The sequence below is a fragment of the Eupeodes corollae genome, chromosome 2 (genome assembly GCF_945859685.1).
Source record: "Eupeodes corollae chromosome 2, idEupCoro1.1, whole genome shotgun sequence".
In the NCBI taxonomy this organism is placed as follows: Eukaryota; Metazoa; Arthropoda; class Insecta; order Diptera; family Syrphidae; genus Eupeodes; species Eupeodes corollae.
The window spans coordinates 33,901,911-33,926,100 of NC_079148.1; the positions used below are offsets into that span (position 1 = coordinate 33,901,911).

General features: G+C 27.4%; 2 protein-coding genes across 2 annotated transcripts; both read left to right on the forward strand.

The window, feature by feature from the left end:
* Positions 1 to 300: 300 nt before the first annotated feature.
* Positions 301 to 7,925, forward strand: LOC129947488 (elongation of very long chain fatty acids protein AAEL008004-like). Its single transcript, XM_056058064.1, has 5 exons — positions 301 to 640; positions 744 to 934; positions 1,003 to 1,146; positions 1,213 to 1,318; positions 7,581 to 7,925. The coding sequence occupies exons 1-5, from the start codon at positions 580 to 582 to the stop codon at positions 7,886 to 7,888; spliced, it is 810 nt and encodes a 269-aa protein (XP_055914039.1). The 5' UTR covers positions 301 to 579; the 3' UTR covers positions 7,889 to 7,925.
* A 12,248-nt stretch (positions 7,926 to 20,173) lies between these two features.
* Positions 20,174 to 23,828, forward strand: LOC129947815 (elongation of very long chain fatty acids protein 7-like). Its single transcript, XM_056058514.1, has 5 exons — positions 20,174 to 20,523; positions 20,617 to 20,810; positions 23,104 to 23,247; positions 23,318 to 23,423; positions 23,495 to 23,828. Exons 1-5 carry the CDS (start codon positions 20,457 to 20,459, stop codon positions 23,812 to 23,814), a joined length of 831 nt encoding a protein of 276 aa, XP_055914489.1. The 5' UTR covers positions 20,174 to 20,456; the 3' UTR covers positions 23,815 to 23,828.
* The last annotated feature ends 362 nt before the right edge of the window (positions 23,829 to 24,190 follow it).

Consider the following 24,190-nt stretch of genomic DNA (forward strand, 5'->3'; position numbering starts at 1 on the left):
TACTACAAAAAGCTACTTTCACTTTAACATATCACTTGACACGCGCTTCCCAATCAATTTTCTCCTCAAACTCTTAGTCGCGCGCAGAACTGTAAATGAGACAAAAAATTTTTAAAAAAAAAATTTCAGCCCTCACGCGAAAGGTTCAATAACTTTTTTTTTCTCAAAATTATGCTAACCTAGCCCCTAACCGAAAGTATAAGTAGGTATAAGTTGAGCTAAGGTATCTAATGAGTTTGATTTTATTTCTTTTTTTTGAATTTGTCAATCCCAAAATTTACATAGGTCACTACCCGACAGCCGATAGCCTTTTTGTTTTCATTAATTTCTTCGGAATTTTAATTATCTAAAGACTTTTGAATTTCCACTTTCTTGCTGCGAATAAAGTTTGGGGACTTTGGAAACAATGTTTTTTTACGATGTTCAACAAAAAGTTATTTGTTCGGCGGCCTTGATACGGTTGTGTTGTGTTTTGTTTGTTTTTTGTTGTTGTGGTTGTTCTAGTTGTTGTTGTTCTTGATTTTCGTCCGAGTGACGGACAGTGGGTATTTTTTTTTTTTGGAAATCTAAAATTTTCTAATGGCTTTGATTTTGAAATATTTTTACTTTTGGATTTCTTATTGGTTCAATGAGCATAAAGGTATTTATTTTTATTGTTTTCAACATTTTATCATGGTTAACTTCCTTCCGGGTTTTGATAAAAAGAAACAATGAGTGAATTAATTTGTTCGTTGATTTTCTAGATCCTCGTGTTGAAGGATTCTTCCTTCTGGGATCACCATTTCCCATGTATTTGATGATAATACTGTATTTGGCTTTTGTGTTGAAATGGGGACCGAAATGGATGGAGAATCGAAAACCGTATGACTTGAAAAATGTTATTAGAGTTTATAATTTTCTTCAAGTTGTCAGTAATTTATGGTTGTTTATTTTTGTAAGAATTTTATACCAACAATCAAAAACAAAAACAGTTTATTTATTTGGTTTTTTTTTTAAAAAAAGGGCATTCGAAATTCATATTTTCGAAAAGAATTCAGTATGTTTTGTCAACCTATAGATACCACCAATAATAAACCCTGGATGCAGAATTTACTATTGGCAACTTATGGATATTATATAACGAAATATGTTGACCTTCTGGACACGGTAAGTGTAATTTTACAATACAATTTGAAGGACCCACTAATCAAAATACTCGATTAATTTATTCAGGTATTTTTTGTATTGCGGAAGAAAAATAATCAAATTACATTTTTACATGTCTATCACCATGCGGGTATGGTGTTTGCCGTTTACATATTCACAAAGTTTTTGGCTGGTAAGTTTACATTTTTGCTGTAATTTTAATTTGCATTACATTTATTGTAATTTTTCGAAACAAGAGGAAATGATATCGATTCTAATTCAAGGCTTATAGATTTTGGAGTTTGGACTCAAAGACTCAAAAAGTTTTATAAACATAAGATTATGATTATACTTCTCATATTACGTTCGTTCTTACCGAATTGAAATTGCACTTTTTTAATTAATTCATTCGCACTCCGATTCTAATATTTTAAAATTAAATTTTTAAGGCCCACAAAAAAATAATTGTAACCCTAACAATTAATTCGAAGAGGTCAGATAAGAAATAAAACATTTACATATAGTTTAGTAGGTCAGATTTATTGAGGGCATCAAAATTAAGATTCAATTATATTTTTTATGTTCAGAAGTCTTACATTAGAGTAGTTATGTTAGAACTAAAAATGTCTAAGACTAATGTTTTGATGGAAAGCTGAAATCTGGTTGAGTATTTTGAGCAATCATTAAGAAAAATTTTGTGGACTACAACTCTCAGTACTTACTTCTTTTCTCTTTGTAGCTTTGTTTTGAATAACAACACAAAATGGTATGTGTTCAAATTTGTACAATTTGTTTGGAAAAACAATCGAAAGACGCACCTTTCGAATTTGCATTCAAACAACGAAGATACATTTAAATGGTTTAGAGCGTTTAAAATGCATTTTGTTTGTACAAAGGAAATAAATCTTTTGGTAAAACTTGTCTTTATATACAAATTCAAACAAATTGATCAAAATTCCGATATTATTAACTTAAATATATCCTGTTTTCTATATATTTATTAAGTATTATTAGGAAATAAATACAAGTTGTTAAATTTTCATACAATTTTTTGTGAGCAATTTCCTTATCGCTTAAATTGTGAACATTGGTGTGAAAGGAAAAAAAATAGTATTTTATTAAAAATTAAAGAAAATCAAAAGCTATTCCACAAAATTTAATTTTTCCGTACGTATAATTATTTTATCAGTAAAAGCAAACATTCCTATTAGTTATAGAACGCAGCGGCTTCCTCCTTTCCTATTTTCACGACATTTTGTAGACTATATCTTAAGGATTGTTGGAATTACCTGAAGAGGTAAAAATCCAACTCAGAGACGGGCAATTTACATCGTCAGGGACCTGCAGTTTCAAACAAACTTTCTGCACAAACTTGCGTACAGTAGGCAAAAACTTCTCCTACAAAAATTTACTGTTTGAGCTGCTCAGCATTAATATTTTTTTAATATATTTTCAATATTTTCAAAAAGTTTTCAAGGGAAAAGCTACACCTTTCGTTTTGGTAAGATTAATTTTAGGTCAAGATTTTGAGAGAGTAACAATTTTCAACATTAAAATTATAAAGGGAACACTGAATCGAACGCATTTGTTCCTAATTACATACAGAACTTATGCTTTAGAACTTAAACAAATGTAAATAAAATAATTTTGTCTTCAAAAATTGAAATGTCATTTAATTAATAAAAAAAACTTGATTTTTTTTTCAAAAATTGTTAGAGTAGTTTTTTTCTTAGTTAATTTTTCATAGATAAAATTTTTAATTTGAGTTTACAAATATTTTTAGTATTCAACTGTTAAGAACTTTTAAATAAACACTTGACGTTTAGTTTTCAATTTTTGCTTAAAGAAATTGTATGGGGCTACTCTTATTTTAAGTCTTAAGAAAAAAGGAGGCTGGGATAACTTCCCATCCCGTCTGTCGATTTGTCTTGCTTAAAAGTTTGTCTATATCAATTGTATCAATTTTTATCAAATTTGCGTACTATTTTTTGTAGATTTTATTTTTTTATGATACAACGGATTGTTGGATTTTTATATAAAAATTACTGAATATCGAAAACAATATTTTCTGTCAAATAAAATAAGTTTGAAGAAAATATTTTTAATTTTTGAAGTAAATTTTTACCAAGTTTTAGTATTGTTTTTTTTAGAGTTTTATTTTTTGTAAGAAAACTGTCAATTCGATTTTTTTCAAAATTTTTCAGAATGTTGAAAACAATATTTCTTATAAGATAAAATAAGTTTAAAGCCAATATTTCAAAGTTTTGAAAAGATATTTGAGTCGAAAATCAATTTTTACCAACTTTTGTTAAATTTTGTTTAGGTTTTTAATTTTTTGTACAAAAACTGTCAATTCGATTTTTCTCAAAATTTGTCTTAATGTTGAAAACAATTCTATTTGTAAGTAAAAATTAGTTTAAAGCCAATATTTAAATTTTGAAAAGATATTTGAGTCGAAAATACTTTTTTACTAACTTCTGTTAATTTTTTATCGTTTTTTAATTTTTTGTTAAAAAAAACTGTCAATTCGATTTTTTTCAAAATTTTACTGAATGTTGATTACAATATTTTTTAAAGATAAAAGTAAATTAAAGACAACATATCAAAGTTTTGAAAAGATATTTTAATCGAAAATCAATTTTTACCAACTTTGAGCAATGTTTTTATTAGATTTTTATTTTTATATAAATAAAATACACGACTGGGTCGCACGAACTTGCTACTGTATGCAAAAAGTCTGTTTAAAAAAGTACTTATATAAGATTTTAAAATATATCTGTAAAATGAGTTTGTCTTCAAAGATGTAAATGCCATTTAATTTGTCAAAAAAACCAGCAATTCATCCACACAACTCATCCTAGGACATTTCATCCCGAAAGTGAAATATACTTGTAACCGTACTTAACGAAAACAATTGTTAATGCATTCAACTATTTCGTTCAATTCGATAGCCTTATTTTAATTTCATGTTAGAAGAACCAGGATGGAAAGTAAATTATCTGAAGATAAGAAAGAGGAAGAATATGTATGTTTAAATTGTAAAGCGATCACCTATTGATTGTGTATTTAGGTAGGTGTCTAATACGAACATAGAATAGTTCACTTCGCGTGTTTAGCTCTATGCAGATATTTAGGTAATGACATGTTTATGATGATAGTGAAAGAATGTCATTGGTAAGTATCCTTCTTTCCTACAAGTTTTCAGTGCAAACATGGAGTTATTCCGTTCAGTTTATTTTTTTCGTTAAAGTTCAAGAAATTGCTATTCATGTGTTGGTTACAGCCAGGCTCTTGTACGTTTTGGATTTTAGTTATAAAGTGACACGTAAGCAGTAGTTCTACAGGTTGTACAATTCTTTAACTAGTACTAAGCATTTTTTCTTTTATATAATCGAAAGCAAGCAAAATATGTGTAAAACAACCTTATTCTTAAAGAATAATATTTTAAACTCTAATATACAAAAGTACCAAGATAATAATTCTTGATAGACACTTTAAAATAGATTGTTGATTAAACATATCATAATCGTTTCACGGCCAAAGTTGGTATTTACAATAGTTATAGTTATAAAAATACATAAATTGTACCAAATGCATTAATTTGAATAAAAGATAGGAATGTAATTAAAATTTTGTCAAAATAATTTAATAAAATATTTAAAAAAATATTTTAAGATCCAAAATTTTACCTGAAAAATAAGTTTGTCTTCAAAAATTTAAATGCCATTTTATAAATCAAAAAACCGTTGATTTTTCAAAATTTTTTTTTGAAAATCGTTAGAGCGTTTTTTTTTAAATTAATTTTGTATGTATAAAATTTTTCAATTTTGTTCTAAAAATATTACTTAGAGAAAATAGGCGGTACCATTCCTGAGCAATACAAAAATTTGTTTTTCTTATTAAAAGAAGCAAAGTTAAAAAATAACATTTTAGAGAAAATTAAAAAAAATCTATCGGTTTATTTTTGAGAAAATTCGAATTTTCGTTTTTTGACCAAAAAAATTGTATAGGAGCCACTGTTAGTTTTGCTCTTAAAAAAAAAAATTAAAAAACGCCTAACGCGAATCCGCTCAAAACCTTAACTTCCAAGTTTGACATCAATCGGCCCAATGGTTTAGGCTGTAGGAGCGTGGACACACAGACAAAACCGACCGGACGGCATTGCGGGACCCACTTTTTTCGACTTCTCTACCATCGTAATATCATGTTTGATTAAAATCTCGAATTCGAAATTTTGCACGAATGCAAAACTTGCCATATAGTTTCTATATGTAGCAAGTAAAAAAACTGTCAATTCGATTTTTCTTAACAATTTTCAGAATATTAAAAACATTTCTTATAAGATGAATTAAGTTTGAAGCCTTAATTTCAAGTTTTTGAAAAGATATTTGAATCGATATTCAATTTTTACCAACTTTGAGTAATTTTTTTTGTTTTAGTTTTATTTTTCATTAAAAAAACTGTCAATTTGATTTTTCTCAAAATTTTATCAGATGTCAAAAACATTATTCTTCGTTGCATAAAATTGTTTTAGAGATGAAATCATATTTTAGTCGTAAAATTTTGGAGGTGACAAATTTTTTTTTCAGTTTTTTGATTTGTAAAAAAAACCGTTAAATGGATTTTTTTCAAAAAATATACCTGTTTAAAATCTAATTCAAGTCTCTAGCGTTTTTAGTTCGTAAGATATTTAGGGTTAACCAAAATTGTCATCTTTTTTTCTAACTTCTATGGTAATAAACCACCCACGTAATTTTCTTGAGAACCCTTTCTGCATCTTTCTGCCTTCTTATCTGTATAACAAAATTTATTTGAAATCGATATCTCTTCTGGTTCTTGAGCTATGGACGACGAAAAAACGTCGTGAACGTACGGACATACGAACGTACGTACACACGTTCGCACAGACATCTTTCTAAAAATCAATTAGTTCGACTCCAGGGACCTTGAAACGTCGAGAAAAGTCAAAATTTTTAATTTGACAAATCGGACCAATTACAATAACTTCCTATGGGGAGTTAATAAAAAAACTCAGCCTTAATTTCCAAGTTTGAATCCAATCGACCCACTGGTTTGGGCTGTAGGGGCGAGGACAGACAAAATCAGTTGACCCACATTTCTCGATTTCTCTACCATCGTATTAATGTCATATTTTATATAAATATCGATTTAGAAATTTTTTACGAATGCAATACTTGCCATATAGTTCTTACATGTATCAAGTATAAAAGATGAATAATCAATACGTTTGATTCGATAGTACGCTCACCAATAACATTGTGAAACCAGACATACTGTCACAATAATAATTGATGATCAAAAATGTAATGGTATTCATTACTGATTTTTAGAGAAATATTACAATTGTTTTTAAAACTTGCGATATCTCGAAAAAAGATTTTTTTCTAAATAACTACATACTAAAAACATCCGTGAACTCAAATTTAAATACACGAAATTACTTAAAATAAAACGCTATAACAATTTTCAAATACAAATTTTGGAAAATTAAGTTTTTTTTGCATTCAAATCTTTGACAACAAACTATTTTTGCATTTCTAAAACCTAATATACAGAATTTTTGGATAAATACAAAGCTGTGTACGTGCATTCTATTTAAATTGCTACAATAAAAAAAAATACCCACTGAGTTTTGGAAAGTCTTTTCTGGATCTTTTGATTTCCTGTGAGACTAAATTTTTTCCAAATCGAAAATACAATGTTGTCACATTACTAAACAATTTTTCTTATAAGAAAACTTTTATCAATGTGCAAATTCTTTCATATCTTTCAAAATTCATGATCATCCTTTTAGTTGTATCACATGGTTATGCATCGGCTGCCATTTCACTCTAAAATAACATTGATGATAATTGACATTTTGTATAAAATAATTAACTTTATTCTAATATTTTTATAAATAACGCTACTTAAATTTTGTGTCTCTATTATCTTGACAAAAAATACAAAACACATTTTTGGTTTTGAATATCTCGAGAATGACTTATTCAATGGAACTTTCCACCGTTTAAACAGTTAATAATAAATGACCTAAGAATTCTCCTAATCACAAAACTTAACCAAAAACAAAAATGATTCCTTTTTCTGTGAGGTAGGTACTTGTAATACTTCACTTAAGTAGGTATTAAACGACTTAATTTTTCATAAATACCTTTTCCAACTCATAACTCTTTCAACCCTTAAAAGAAAGGTCAGCTTTAGTAATGACTAATGACGATGTTTTGAGTGATAATAAAACATAATAAAAAGATTACCTTATTATAATAATTATCGCAGGAAAAGTCCTAAATATCAAACATTACTTTTTATTTCCAGCAATCTTATTTAGACGTTACTGTCATTCATGGTTAAGTTTATATAGATAGGATTCCATTTAAAATACTTAACAAAATTTTAAAACATATAACTTACTATGTAAACATCTTGTCTTACAGGAAGTCATTCAACAATGCTCGGAGTCATCAACCTCTTCGTCCACACCATCATGTACAGCTACTACCTGCTCAGCTCAATCAATCCAAAGTACACAAAGAGTATCTGGTGGAAACGCTACATCACTCAATTGCAACTTGTGCAATTTGGATATCTAGTTTTTCATTTTATCATCGTTATAGTAAAAAACGATTGCGGCCATCCTAATTTGATAGCGTTTGTGGGACTCATACAGAATTTGTTTATGTTTGCGTTATTTTTTGATTTCTATAGAAGGTCTTATATAAGAAAAAGGACGAAAGTGCAATAAACAAAAGAATTACTTTCGTATCATTTCAAAAGATTTATTGTAATTTTTATTTTGTTGTTGTAGTTCGTTTTTTTTAACACATAATTAAGTTCCGTTCATATTTTTATTTAATTTTTGTTACAAATATTTTATCATGATAACAGTTCTCTTCTGCGAATTCCTTTTTCCGTTTTGTATACATAGTTAAAATATTATTTTAATAATTTTATGCGTAGCGTAGTATTAAATGAATTAATTTTTGTTCTGTTCTGCACACACTATAAAATATCCACAAATACAAAAACACACTTATGCTTATAAAATATACAAAATAAAATAAAGGACTAAATTTTAGTTGAAGGGACAAAGGTTTGTTATAGAAGGTACAGGTACATCGTACATATATGAAGCAGAAATGCAAGCTTATGTGAGTAAGTATATGAGAAAGGTATTTTCATTAAAATGCAATTTCCGTAAAGTAAATTCATCACAGAATGAACCCCTACCAAACATATGGCTGGCTCTATAGTAACACGGTGAGCTTCGGAATAGAATTTTAGAGCTAATTATGCCCTGTACACGCCCCTCACGAGTCTATATGGGACTTGAATATAAAATATGTAGGTTAGATGTTATGTAGTTTTGCATACATCTATTTTTTCGTTGCTAAACGTGCGCATTTCACGGAAGTAAAATTTTGAATATGAATAAATAACATGGAAAAAAAACTAAAAATATATTTGGAATTTAGTTTAAAATTTTATTTTTGTGCGATTTTGATGAAATTCAAGGATGTTTTTTGTTAGGAAAACATTTCAACGCCGAATATTGGGGTTGCAAAAATTTGAGGTCACATATGTTTATATATTTTTAACGAATCGGTTTTACACTCCCCGTCTATAGGATAGGGTTCTAGTCTTTCTTTTTTACAAATTTTATTGTCATGTTACCGCTTATAGTCGGACTTTTGAACAATGAAATAACTTAAGTGCCTTGCACATGAGAGCGAACCACGAATGGAAGAAAAAACGTGATTTTACACATTTCAAAAAGTCAATTTCAAAAATAAAGACATTTAAATTATAAGAAACCAATTGATACTTATGTTAGGATAATAAAATTTGTATTTTGTTCTCTAAAACAAGACAATTTTGTAAAAACAATTTGGTAGTAACGAATTGCCGTTTGGTTGCTACGAACTGTCAAACTCTATTCGCGTTCCACATACCACCCACACTGCAACGAATAAATTGTTGGCGCTCAACTTAAGCTCAAATGTATACCTTTCTTGTTTTGTTTAGCACATGTTGTTGAAAAAATACAAGTGTGCTATATTCGGACCGATTCTGCATTTTAGTTATTTAAATATTGGTTTTTATTTTCATCAAAAATTCGATCTGACATTTCTGCTTTTTCACGCTTGACTTAACAAGCGAATTTGAAGGCTATGTAAAAGGAATCTGATAGCGCAACAGACCATGTACACTTTGAAAATAACATAATGATTCCAGAGGACATTTAAGATTCATGAAAAAGGTAGCATTAATTATAAGACTGATCTAAGACGATATCTCTACTAAATACAGTTCAATTTATGTTTAAACCCTTATTGACCCCAAAATTAAAACAAAACCATATTAATGAAACAGTTTAATTCCTATCAGTGGATAATTTGGTTTTGTGGTCAATAAGAATTTAAAAATTTAAAAACTTAATATCTAGTGACTTTTTACGATTTTTTTTTGTAAGTTTCCGGTTCTATAGACTTTTGCCACAAAACTTGTATTTAATATTAATGACCAGAGTCAGTCTCATTTAAATGTCATTTGGGTTTTCAAACTTAATAATATATTTGTTGAGAAACTTAAAACCACATTCTTAATCTCAAGCGCCATCTAGTGTTGATTGTGCTGTAATATGACTCAAACCAATAATTTCTCATTCGTGCTTAAACAAATTGTGGATGGTATTTATTTGTCATTAAAAGACCTTCAAAAAGTATGCAATTTATAATTGAAGTTGAAACTCTTTTCTGTCTAGATTTTTGAGATATAAAACCAATTTAATGTTTTAATGTGCAGGACTTTATCGTTTATTAAAAAAAATTCAAATTTATTGTATGTAAAATATAAGCAAATTTTGTATTTCTTCTCAAAATATGTTATTCAAAAATCAATTTTTAGTCGAAATTTGTTTTTATAAAATAATTAATTTCAGTTTTCAAAAAAAATTATTAGATTTCAAAATTGTTATTATTTTTTATTTAAAATTATTTTTAAGCTAATTTTTGTTTTTAAAATCTTCGAAGCAACATAGTCTTTTCCAGTTTTTTGAGTTGTAAAAATACTTTTCAAAAATCAACCAACCGTTCATCTTCGAAATGCAAAGTAAAATATTAAGAAAAATCGAATTTATGGTTTTTCTCCAAAAAAAAAAATAAAAACGTAAAATTAATACTACTAAGAGTTGGTGAAAACGTATTTTCGACTCGAATATTTTGACAACCATTTAAAATATTGCCCTTAAACTATTTTTTTTCTAATAGGAGTTGTTTCTTTTTTACATTTCGATTTTTTTTTTTTTTTAATTAATTTGTTCAAAATTCAACATTTTTGTCTAAATAAATAAAAATCTACGAACAAAATACTACAAAACGTTCTTAAAAACTGATTTCTGTCCCGAATATCTCGAAAATAAATTGAGGTATTTAAAAAAAAAAAAGAGGCTGGGATGCGACCCACACTGATAACTTCCCATCCCGTCTGTCGTTTTGTCTTGCTTAAAAGTTTGTCTATACGAGTATGTACTCGCATCAATTTTTACCAAATAAACGTACTATTTTTTTGTAGATTTTATTTTTTATGAAAAAACGGACGGATTTTTATATAAAAATTACTGAATATTGAAAACAATATTTTCTGTGAAATAAAGAAACTTTGAAGCCAATATTTTTAATTTTTGAAAAGCTATTTGAGTCAAAAATTAATTTTTACCAACTTTTGTTAATTTTTTTTTAGGTTTTTAATTTTTTGTACAAAAACTGTCAATTCGATTTTTCTCAAAATTTTTAAGAAAATTAAAAATAATATTTTTTATAAGATAAAATAAGATTGAAGCCTAAATTTCAACTTTTTGAAAAGATATTTGAATCGATATTCAATTATTTTTAACCAATTTTGAGAAATGTTTTTTTTAGATTTTAATTTTTATAAAAAAAACTGTTCATTCGATTTTTCTTAAAATTTTATCAGATGAAAAAAACATTAGTTTTCGTTGCACAAAATTGTTTTGGAGCTGAAATCATATTTAAGTCGTAAAATTTTGGAGGTGACAAATTTCAGTTTTTTTGGATTTAAAAAAAAAACGTTAAATGGATTTTTTTCACAAAATATACTTCTTTGATATCACGTTACAATATATAATATAAAATTTAATTCAAGTCTCTAGCGTTTTTGGTTCGTAAGATGTTTAGGGTTAACCAAAATTTTCACCTTTTTTCAAACTGCTATGGTAAAAAACCCGTGGTACCCGTGGCATGATGGTTAGTGCGTTGGACTGTCATGCTAGAGGTCTTGGGTTCGATCCCTGCCTATGCCATCTAAAGTCTTTTCACGGGTACTGCCTCTTGCGAGGAATTGACAAATTCTCCAAGAGTAACTATTGTCATGAAAAAGTGCTTTCTCAAAATAAGCCGTTCGGAGTCGGCATATAAACTGTAGGTCCCCTCCATTCCTGAAAACATTACTCGCACACAGGTATGGTTAAGAGTTGTAAGTCACTAGGCCCTGGTTCTTAACGGACTGTCGCGCCACCCAATTATTATTAATGGTAAAAAACCCACCGACGCAATTTTCTTGAGAGCCCTTTTTGCGTCTTTCTGCCTTTTTATCAGTATAAAAAAATGTATTTTAAGTCGATATCTCTTCTGGTTCGTGAGCTATGAAAGACGAAAAAAACGTCGCGAACGTCCGGAGGTACGGACGTACGGACGTACAAACGTACGTACACACGCAAGCACAGACATCTTTCTAAAAATCTTTTATTTCGACTCTAGTGACCTTGAAACGTCGAGAAATGTCAAAATTTTCAATTTAACAAATCGGACCCATTACAATAACTTCCTATGGGAAGTTAAAAAAACAAAATATCTACACAACGTTCTTAAAAACTGATGTTTGTCTCGAATATATCGAAAATAAATTGAGGTATTTTTTCAAAAATAATTATTTTTATGAACATTTTTTTAATTTTTTTATTATCTTTGAAAAAATCCAACAGAAATTTTTATACGAAATAAAAACTTAAAAAGAAGTTACCAAAATTAGTAAAAATTAACTTGTTAAAGCGAAACAGCATTAATCGTAGCATGGAAGCAATGTTTTAATAATACGACAATTACGCACACCAGTAAATTCAAGGGTATACGAAGCTGTATCGAAATCAGTTATATTTTATGAAGGGCAAGCTTGGGGGGTCGGAAATATGAGCAAGTGGAAAAAGTGCTCGGATTTTCAATAAAACGGATTTTCCACCTTCCTTCGAGTACGCCAACTAGACATGCTGGAAACGGGTTTATCGCCTTTATTTATAAATACTCTCAAGCTGCAGGCCGATTACATCCTCAAAGTTCTGGATATGCCAAATTATCATCTCCCAAAGAAAGTAGTGCTTCATACAATCCAATCCCGAAGTGGATGGTTTAAAGACTGAATTGAACTAGCCGAGCAGGTGGATTTTGACCTAAACTATAGTAACCTTGCCTCTTGAAAGTCAACTTTATATCGCCTAATAGCTCGTTTGGATGAAGCCTCAAGAACACAATACACGGAGCAAGCCAAAAGCTCACTGCACCACATGGTTTACAGTAGACTATAGACTACGATCTCCGGTAAAGAATCTACTTCCACGACAAATATATCATTGACCAAATTTGGTGCATGTTCCGGCCAAGAGGAGTTGAGAACTCCTTAATCTGAACTTCTTGTTAGACAATGTGCGATATTTAGAGAAATAAGAAGACTTATCCTAGGCAGTTACTTTCTTTCAAATACTGATATCACAAGTTTTCTACAGGAAATGGATGTCACAAAGTTATATGCATAGTGCAAAACAGCACTTAAATATAGACGTCAAATTTTAAATGAATCATTTTAATCTTAAACTTTTTTCACATATATAAAGCTATACTTTTAGTTGTTAATTAGGCAGACGGCAATGCTATGCATAATACCAAATTATTGTTTAAAATGTATGCTTAAATAAAATCAATACCTAATCTAATCTGATCTTAAGTCCACAGACGACATAAATGGGAATTTATCAGTGTGGGACGCATCCCAGACTCTTTTCAACATGATTTTTTGTATGTTATTTTGATGTTATACCAAACTCAGGTTTGAAAAAAATCATAAAGAAATTGTAGCTTCCACAATCTTTGGCTAATTACAATCATTTCAACGCAAAGAGAAAAATAAATTTTAAAGTGATTAAACAAACAAATAATTTTGGAAAGGACTGATATACATAAGAAAATTATACCAAAACTCAAAAACTTCAAAACTTTAATATGGAAAAATCAATTTTTTAGTCAAAATGAGTGATTACTGAAACCTCATTTACATTTTATTTATTTTTCTTAAATGATCCTAAGTAAGTCACACGGAGTGTTCAAAACAAAATATGACAAACACAATAAGCCTCAAGAATATATTCATTTTAAACAAAAATATACTCAACTCATGCAATGAAATATAAAACATAACGAATAATAATAATTCATGATGATGATGGTGATTAAATATTAAAATTAAGAATTAAAAAAAAAACAAGTAATATATGTTTAATTGGAATATTATAAAAATGAAATAAAACAAATAAATCGAGTAGATTGATTTGAAAGCCAAAAAATTTATTGTTTTGCCCATTATGTACAAATATATTTATACACATGTACAATTGTTCCATTTCAAATCATTTTGTTTGCCTTTAATTGCCTAAGTACGTTTTAAAATACCCGTAAAATATTTTTCTATAATAGTAATGATTTATTTTATGTTTGCATTGTTGCATAATGTCAAACATATGTATGTATATGAATTTCAAATTTGACTTATTATTAAGAGGGTTTTGTTTAGAAATAAAAAACAGAATTTGTATTTTTAAATTTTTGTTTAATCCTTCGTTTTTATTTTGAGTGTTATTTATATACGAGTAAATTATGTACGTTGTCTTTAATATTCTAAATACACTTTTTATAAATTAAATTTGATCAAAAATTTGGACACATTGAACATAAATATTTGTCATTAAACAAATTCATATGAAATAAAAAAAACTTCCTTAAAGCTTATTGTGTTTTAAGGAAACTATTTGGACGATTTTTTTTAATGAAGCAAAATACTTTCAAGTGATAAGTTAAAAACTAACAGATTGCTTTTTAATGTATATAGTGTTGAAACTGACTTCAAGTCAAAATGACCACAAGAACTAAGGGTTTATTTCTACGGTGAAGTCTGTGGGACCGCTGAAATAGAATAAAATAAGAATAATATTTTTAAATTAACTTTATTCGAAAGCATTGTTATTTAAATATTGTTTTTGTCATATGACTGCCACAGCTGGCTCAGATGTAGTTGAAACTGGAGATCTGTATATCGGCCTAAGTATGAAATTTACAATCAAACGGTTCTTAATAGACAGGTTTTGAGGTGTCGTCAACAAAATTTAAATACAGTTTTTTTTGTAAAACGCCAAATTCTTTTTTTTAAACTTCAATAACAAATTGAAGTTATTGTAATACGTCCAATTTGTCAAATTGAAAGTGTTGACATTCCTCGACGTTTCAAGGTCACTACAGTTTAAATAAAAGATTTTAGTGAAGATGTTTGTGTGTACGTGCGTTTGTACGTCCATTGCAACGAGAAATAACGTTTTGGACATTTGGTAAAGTTTTGAAAAGAATCGAATTGACAGTTTTCTTACGATAAATAAAAACATACAAAATAACATCACTAAAAGTTGGTAAAAATTGAATTTTGAATCAATTATCTTTTTAAAAATTTAAGATATTGGCTTCACACTGATTTCATCTTATAAAAATATTGTTTTCAACATTCAGTTAAATTTTTGTTAATTTTTTTTCTTACAAAAAATAAAAAAATATAAAAAACGTACCTAAAACTAAATACAAATTAAGTTTGGAGTCAAATATCTTTTTAAGTACATAATATATAATATTGCCCTTATAGAAAATATTGTTTTTGATATTTAAACATTTTTTTAATCCAACAGTTAGTTTTTTTCATCAAAATTGAAATCTACACAAAATTAATACAAATTTATATTCGATTACCGATACCTCGTGAATAATTGAAGGTAATGACTTTTAAACGATTTTTTTCTGTGTTTAATTTGTATTAAAAAACATTTTTAAACCTTAAAATACAGTTGATATTTGTAAACAGGCTCTTAAGATACATGAGCAGGTTCGCGCCTCAGAGTCGTGAATCTAATTTTTATTGAAAGAAAACAAGTTTAGAAAAACAAATGTTAGAGAAGGTTTAGTAAAAATCTATCAATTTGTTTTTGGGAAAATTCCAATTTTCGATTTTAGACTATAAATAATTTGGGATCACTGTTAACGCCTAACTCAAATCTGCTTAAAACCTTAATTCAAAAGTTTAAATACAATAAACCCATTGTTTAGGCTAAAGAAGCCAGATAGACAGACGGACAGAATCTGGAGACATAATTTTTAACTTCCCATAGGAAGTTATTGTAATGGGTCCGATTTGTCAAATTGAAAATTTTGACATTTCTCGACGTTTCAAGGTCCCTAGAGTAGAAATAAAAGATTTTTAGAAAGATGTCTGTGCGTGCGTGTGTACGTACGTTCGTACGTCCGTACGTCAGTACGTCCGTACGTTTTTTTCGTCGTCCATAGCTCAAGAACCAGAAGAGATATCGACTTCAAATAAATTTTGTTATACAGATAATAAGGCTGAAAGATGCAGAAAGGGCTCTGAAGAAAATTGCATGGGTGGATTGTTTACCATAGCAGTTTAAAAAAAAGGTGAAAATGTTGGTTAACCCTAAATATCTTACGAACCAAAAACGCTAGAGACTTGAATTAAATTTTATATAATATATTGTAACGTGATATAAAAGAAGTATATTTTTTCAAAAAAATCAATTTAACGGTTTTTTTTAATAAATCAAAAAAACTGAAAAAAAAAATTTGTCACATCCTAAATTTAACGAATTACATATGATTTCATCTCCAAAACAATTTTGAGCAACGGAGAATAATGTTTTAAAAATCTGTTAAAATTTTGATAAAAATCGAATTAACAGTTTTTTTTATAAAAAATAAAAATCTAAAAAAAACATTACTCAAAGTTCGTAAAAATTAAATATCGATTCAAATATCTTTTCAAAAACTTGAAATTAAAGCTTCAAACTTATTTTATCTTATAAGAAATATTGTTTTCCACATTCAGTAAAATTTTAAGAAAAATCGAATTGACAGTTTTTTTTACAAAAAATAAAAACCTACAAAAAAAATTAATCAAAGTTGGTAAAAATTGATTTTCGACTCAAATATCTTTTCAAAAATTATAGATATTGGCTTTTAACTACTTCTATCTTTCAAAAAATATTGTTGTTAACATTCAGTAAAATTTTGAACAAAATCGAATTGACAGTTTTTTTTCATAAAAAATTAAAAACCGAACAAAAATTAACAAAAGTTGGTAAAAATTGAATATGGATTCAAATATGTTTTCAAAAACTTGAAATTTAGGCTTCAAACTAATTTTATCTTATAGAAAATATTGTTTTCAACATTCGATAGAATTTTGAAGAAAATCGAATTGACGGTTTTTTTACAAAAAATAAAACTCTAAAAAATCAATACTAAAACTTGGTAAACATTTACTTTCGACTCAAATAGCTTTTCAAAAATTCAAAATATTGGCTTCAAACTTATTTTATTTTACAGAAAATATTGTTTTCAATATTAGGTGATTTTTATATAAAAACAGTCCGTTTTTTTCATAAAAAATAAAATCTATAAAAAATAGTACGCAAATTTGGTAAAATCGATACGAGTACATAAAGACAAACTTTTAAGCAAGACAAATCGACAGACTGGAGGGGAAGCTATCAGTGTGGGTCGCATCCCAGCCTCTTTTTTGACTTAAAATCTCGAGTTCAAAATTTTCTACTAATACAAAACTTCTCATACACTTTCTATGTGTTGCAAGTAAAAAACCTTAACAAAACAACAGCTAGAAACTTTGAAAACCAACATAACATTTCTTTGGAAACTATTTTCAAGTATAGTTTTTGTTTACAAAAATTGAAATTCTAACAAAAAAAATTCCAAAAATTGATAATTTTTAACTTCCCACATTAAGTTATTGTAATCGGAACGATTTGTCAAATTGGAAATTTTGACATTTCTCGACGTTTCAAGGTCCCTAGAGTCGAAATAAAAGATTTTTAGAAAGATGTCTGTGCGTGCGTGTGTACGTACGTTCGTACGTCCGTACGTCGGTACGTTCGCAACGTTTTTTTTTGTCGTCCATAGCTCAAGAACCAGAAGAGATATCGATTTCAAATAAATGTTGTTATACATATAATAAGACAGAAAGATGCAGAAAGGGCTCTCAAGAAAATTGCGTGGCCGGTTTTTTAAATATAGCAGTTTGAAAAAAGGTGAAAATTTTGGTTAACCCTAAATATCTTACGAACCAAAAACGCTAAAGACTTGAATTAAATTTTATATAATATATTGTAACGTGATATGAAAGAAATTTATTTAAAAAAAAAAAAATACATCTAACTGTTTTTTTATAAATCAAAAAAAAATGAAAAAAAAATTGTCACCTCCAAAATTTTACGACTTAAGTATGATTTCATCTCCAAAACAATTTTATGCACCGAAAAATAATGTTTTTGACATCTGATAAAATTTTGAGAAAAATCAAATTGATAGTTTTTTTATAAAAAATAAAAATCCAAAAAAAACATTACTCAAACTTGTTAAAAATTAAATATCAATTCAAATATCTTTTCAAAAACTTGAAATTTAGGCTTTAAACTTATTTTATCTTATAAGAAATATTCTTTTCAACATTCTGAAAAATGTTGAGAAAAATCAAATTGACCTTTTTTTAACAAAAAAAAAAAACCTAAAAAAAATAATAAAAGTTTTTAAAAATCGATTTTCGACTCAATAATCTTATCAAAACTTTGAGACATTGGCTTTAATTTACTTTAATCTTTCAAAAAATATTGTTGTCAACATTCAGTAAAATTTTGAAAAAAATCGAATCGACAGTTTTCTTACATAAAATTAAAAACCGAAAAAAAATTAACAAAACTTGGTAAAAAATGATTTTCGACTCAAATATTTTTTTCAAAAAATTGTGATAATAAGTTCTACCTAATTGTTCCGTATAAGAAATATTGTTTTCAGCATTAGGAACAATTTTGAGAAAAATCGAATTGACAGTTTTTATATAAAATATAAAAACCTAAAAAAAATGTATACGAGTTTATAAAAATTGATTCACAGTTTTTGTACAAAAAATTAAAAACCTAAACAAAAGTTGACAAAAGTTGGTAATAGTTGATTTTCGACTCAAATATCTCTCTTTCAAATATTTGCTTCAAAGTTACTTTATTTCACAGAAAATATTGTTTTCAATATTCAGTAATTTTTATATAAAAATCCAACAGTCCGTTTTTTCATAAAAAATAAAATCTACAAAAAATAGTACGCAAATTTGGTAAAAATTGATACGGGTACATAAAGACAAATCGACAGACGGGATGGGAAGTTATTCGTGTGGGTCGCATTCCAGCCTCTTTTTTTTTTGTTTTACTTCATATCTTGAGAAAAACAACACCCAATTTTTGTATAAAGAATTTCGTCTCTAGAACATGCTTATGTTCTTATAAAAATCCAATGGATATAATTTTGGTATTAAAGAAATAACACAACAACAAAAATATTAATAAATTGATTTCATATCCCAAACATCTTTAGACAGAAAAAAGGTTAAGAGCACCAATCGTTAGTTAGCTGTGTAGGTCACATCCAACCTCCTTATTTTAAATTTTGTTTCCAAGGAGCTCCAAGAATTGTGCGATATCTCTAACTTACACTATTTAAGTTATTCTGCTCGTTTTATTCTCAACTTATGTTATATTAATCTACTTCCGTTTATCCTTTTAAAGGACTTAAGAATATGTGTAGGTTATTTGCTTAACAAGAGTTAATATACTTATACGTATACGTATACGCCCAAGTGTAACTGTTGCCGTTAAAATCAATAATTATCCCTATTCGTACGCCCATTGTTGCATTGTATATCTTTTAATTTTGAGTTCTTCAACTGTATTTATACATTTTGTTTTCATTAAACCATGTTTGTGGTCTTAAGCTAACAAAGTGGAGTAGCGAACCGAACACCTTGAGGACTTTATATATTGCTTGTTTTTAAAAAATTGAAAAACAACATTAACCATTAAGCTCTTTAATTTAAGATAGAGATTTGAAACTTGAAAAACATTGCCTTAATTTTTTTTTTTTGAATTTTTGTTTTAAGGAATGTCTCGAACTTAAAGTCACATTGGAATTTAAATTGCATAGCTAAACATAAATACGTGTATATTAAACACATCTGAATTGTTTACAATACTTCTATAATTGTATGTTTTCATGACCCAATGCAAAAAATGAACACACATTTAAACTTTAGTCAAGGTCTATTGCGTTAGAAATATTCAAATTCAAAGCTATGGTATTGTGCATAGCTTTTCATCGGAATCATAACAAATACAAACAAATTATAAAACTCACCTATTTCCATCCTTTATAAAAAAAAATATAAAATATAAATAAAAAACTATGAATATTACTCAATCAATTTCATTCTGTTTTATTCATAACAATTCAAAATTCATAAAATTGTATTTTAATATGTTATGTTATTTTTTGTTGAAAATTTAACCTAGAAAAACAATAATAATAATAACATTAAATAATTTAATTCCAAAAAACATAAAAGGTATCATCAAAACAAATAAGCATTCAAAATACCATAACAAGCACATTGATATGATATATGTACATAAAATGTTTGTATGAGTATGTTTCAAGTTCCAACAATTCAAATAAAATAAATTCCATAGACAAAATTTATTCATGACGATTTCTTTTTTATTCCCCTGTAAAATCTAGCCTCCAAAAAACTAGCAAATTTATACCTAAATAGATAGCCAATTATTAGAAAACGAGCCAATCGCGAAAATTAGTTTACAGAACGCAGTCAAACGTTGCGCGTAGTCTCGTTTGTTCATTGATTAATTTTCGTCGAAAAAAAGAAATTTAACCTGCTACAATAAAAATACTAAATTTTTAAGTTTAACTTTTTGATCTTTAAACAAAAAGACCATAAACTAATTCTCTGTATGGAACATACAAAAAAAGTGTTAGAAAACTAGTATCAACTCATTCTAAAGGTGTTTTTGAAAATAGTGTAGTTTTAAAAAATTAAGAAAAAATATATAAATTTAAAACATGGCTGAAGTTAGTAGAATAGCCTATTATTATCTTACAAGAGATTTGACCTCAGCATTTACCAAAGGTACATACATTTTCGACATCAACAAAATTTTAAGAAGGATATTTCCCTAGAATCAATTTAAGTTACAAGAGTGTATTTTTTCTTGTATTACAGATCCTCGCGTTCAGCATCTACCATTAGTTGGTGGTTCCCCTTTGTCTGTTTTTACAATAGTTATATGTTATGTGTTGTTTGTTAAAAAAATTGGACCCCAATGGATGGAAAATCGGAAACCATTCGATATGAAATTTTTAATTCAACTTCATAATATATCGCAAATTCTTTTAAACGGATACGCTTTTACTGTCGTAAGTATATTTTATAGTTATCTTAAACACACATAATTTTGTTGGCTGAAATTTTAAAAGTTTAATATGGATTCAACTAGAACTATGATCTAATGTGTAAAAATAAATAAATGAAGCGGTGGACTTAAAGTCAGAAAAAAAGCTGAGGCACTTATTATTGCTTATTATTAAATAAAATGAAAGAAATAGATGGTTTTTGATAATAATCATTTTGAAATTATCTGTGTTATACTTTGAGCTTAAGCCGTTGATTATCAATTTTAAGAGATTTAACATTTAATTGTAAATAAGCAAAATAACAACCACTTACAAGAAGAATGAGGAACTTGTATTGTGATAATCCAAACAATTATTGCAAATTTAAAACGGCTTATTTGATAAACGCTTTTATTGAACTTCGGTTAGAAAGTTTAAAAATATCTCACAAACAGCAGAACTTCGATAACATATTGTCGTTGATATTATTTTTATCTACTTTACTTCTTGGAGAAAGTTCAAACCATTTTCTCTCAAAAACTATTTATATTATGGTTTTTCAAGAGTTTGCTGATACAGTTCTTCAATATCTACGCTGAAATTTGGTATAGTTATTTGTATTGTGCAGGGTTGTATTTCAAATACAATTTCTATTTAAAAACAAAAAACATCAGACAATAATTTATCAAGTTATGGATTGACAGCTTTTGATTTAAAATGTTGTACGTTCTTATTTTCTTGTATATTTACAATTTGGTTACGCAAACGACAAATTAAGACTCGTTTTGTTAACAATTTTATCTTGGAAGAAATGTAATAGAGAAAAAATAGCAGTACCTCATTTTGAAAATCTCAAAACACCAATATTACTTACTAAATCTCTTTAAAACTCGAAGTTGTCTTAATCGATTTCATTAATGTTATTTTTTTTCAGTTGTAATCATAACTAAAATGAAGAAAGAAAAAAACAGAAAACTTTAAGACAAAGTCAAAAAATTAAGAATTGTCCTCGTTTAGTACGGGACCATTGTGCGTGTATTTTTTTTAAATAGGAAACAGAAGAATTTCTAAAAATATAACTCCAAGTTATCAATGAAAATCTTAAATCATTTTCCGTAAAAAACAGGTACAAAAATTAATAGCTCAAAATCCATAGTGAAGACGTTATTATTGATCTCAAAAACTGGAATCACGATATTATAATAAATGAAGTCCCTTACAAAATATAAGATTAAGCTGAGTCAATAAATGAAGCCGAATTACTATTTGAAGTCTTACGTTCTCCGAAATTACAAGTTGTCAAGTAGTTATTTTATAACCTTTTATAAATAGAGTATAAGTAGAAATCATTTTTACAAATTAACAGTAGCCCATTGTCATAGTTTTCGAGAAATGTTACTAGTTTTTTATTGAGTTTGTATTTTGAATATTTCAAATGAACTATCTTATGGAAGTTTTTATTCAATAATGCCAATTTCTAAAACTAAGACTGTAAGGTTTTTAGTAGTTTGTATGCAATTTGTTTGGGCATAAGACATTTGACATTTGTAAATGCAACTTTTTTGATTTTATTAACTTAAAGTTTTTCAAAAGAATGCAACTATTTGTGTATGAATTAAAGTATAAATTAAATCACAAACGAAATATTGGAAGCAAGACAAAGACTTTAAATGAATAATATGACTTTAACGATAGCTGAAATGAGCTTAATTTATCGATTGAAATTATTTGAATGTCTTTTAAATTTTAATTATTTGACAAAAATGCCAAATATTTAGAAAAAATCGTTGTCTTTTTTTCTAAATAGCTAAAATAGTTAAAAATTATTTTAATAACAACCGTGTATTCTATAAAAATAAATTATTCTAATTAACAAATGAAAACGAAAAATAATTATAAATTTTATTTTAAAATTTAACAAAAAGGAATGAGAATAGGCCTTTAATGACCTCGCATTTAACGAATTACGAAATTGAGCTGAAAAAAAACCATTGAACTTTCAATAAAATCCTAGCCTATAAGTGCGAAAAAAATTAAGAAATATTTCCAACTCCAAAAAATAAAGAAACTTGTTTTGATATTTGGATTAATTTTCAAATATGGGGCACTCTGGTATTACGTTCTATTTGGTTGTTTTAAAGTCCTTCTTAGATTCGACATGCACACAAAATGACACAAGATTTAAGTTGAGCATTCATTAAAATTCACTATTTTATCTACATATATGTACTTAAAGAAATATTTTATTCTTTTTGTAAAACGTTTCCTTGGTCTTAAATTAATTCACACAAAACATTTCTTTTTTTTTTCTATAAAGGGCATCCTAAACTCATACACGCAAAATGAATTCGATATGACTTGTCAGCCTGTGAACTTCACGGATACATCACCTACTACTATGCGCCTATTGCAAGCTTCGTACATTTATTATATCACAAAGTATTTGGACCTTTTCGATACGGTAATTCATTTATTTTACTTCACTATTTTTGAATTAATATTAACAAACAAAATTTAACTTTTTATTACAGATATTTTTCGTTCTACGCAAAAAGGACAATCAAATATCTTTTCTTCATGTTTATCATCATGCCATAATGGTGTTGGCAGTTTGGCTTTATATGAAATTCTTCTTTGGTATATTATAAATTTTGATATTGTTTATAATAACATTTCATTTATTTATTGTGTTTTTTTTTATATTTCAGGAAGTCATCCTACAATGTTGGGTATCCTTAATTCATTGGTACATGTTATAATGTATACATATTATTTGGTCTCATCAATGGATCTTAAAATAAATTTAATTCCATGGAAAAAGAGAATTACACAAATTCAAATTTTACAGTTTATTTATTTGATTTTCCATTTTGCAATGCCATTGATAAATAATTGGTGTAATTTAACATTTAATTTTTTTAATACAGTTGCAATTATTCAAAATTTATTTATGACGTCTATGTTTATAGAATTTTATTATAAGGCTTATGTTAAGAAACGTACAAATAAAACTAAAAAACTAGAATAAATTATAAAAATATTGGTTTTAATTTATTTTAAATAGGTAAGAGAAGGAAACTATTTTGAACGAAAGGTTATTAACTAAAATGCATGAATAGTAATAACTTCAAAATAAGTTCGTGTTCAAAAATGAACATGCCATTTAATTTATTAAAAAAAACTACAATTTTTTTTTTTTTTTTGCAAAATAGTTGCACAGAATTAGTCTAGATTAATTTTTTGTACATACATACATACCTAGAACTTTTTCACTTTGTTAGTCCAAAGATTGGACAACGGACCACGCGCATAAAAAACCCCTTCACAGTACGATCAGCCGGTGGAGAAATCAATATTTCGTAATCTGTTGAGTAAGGTTTTTTAAGAAACTTGGCATCGGAACA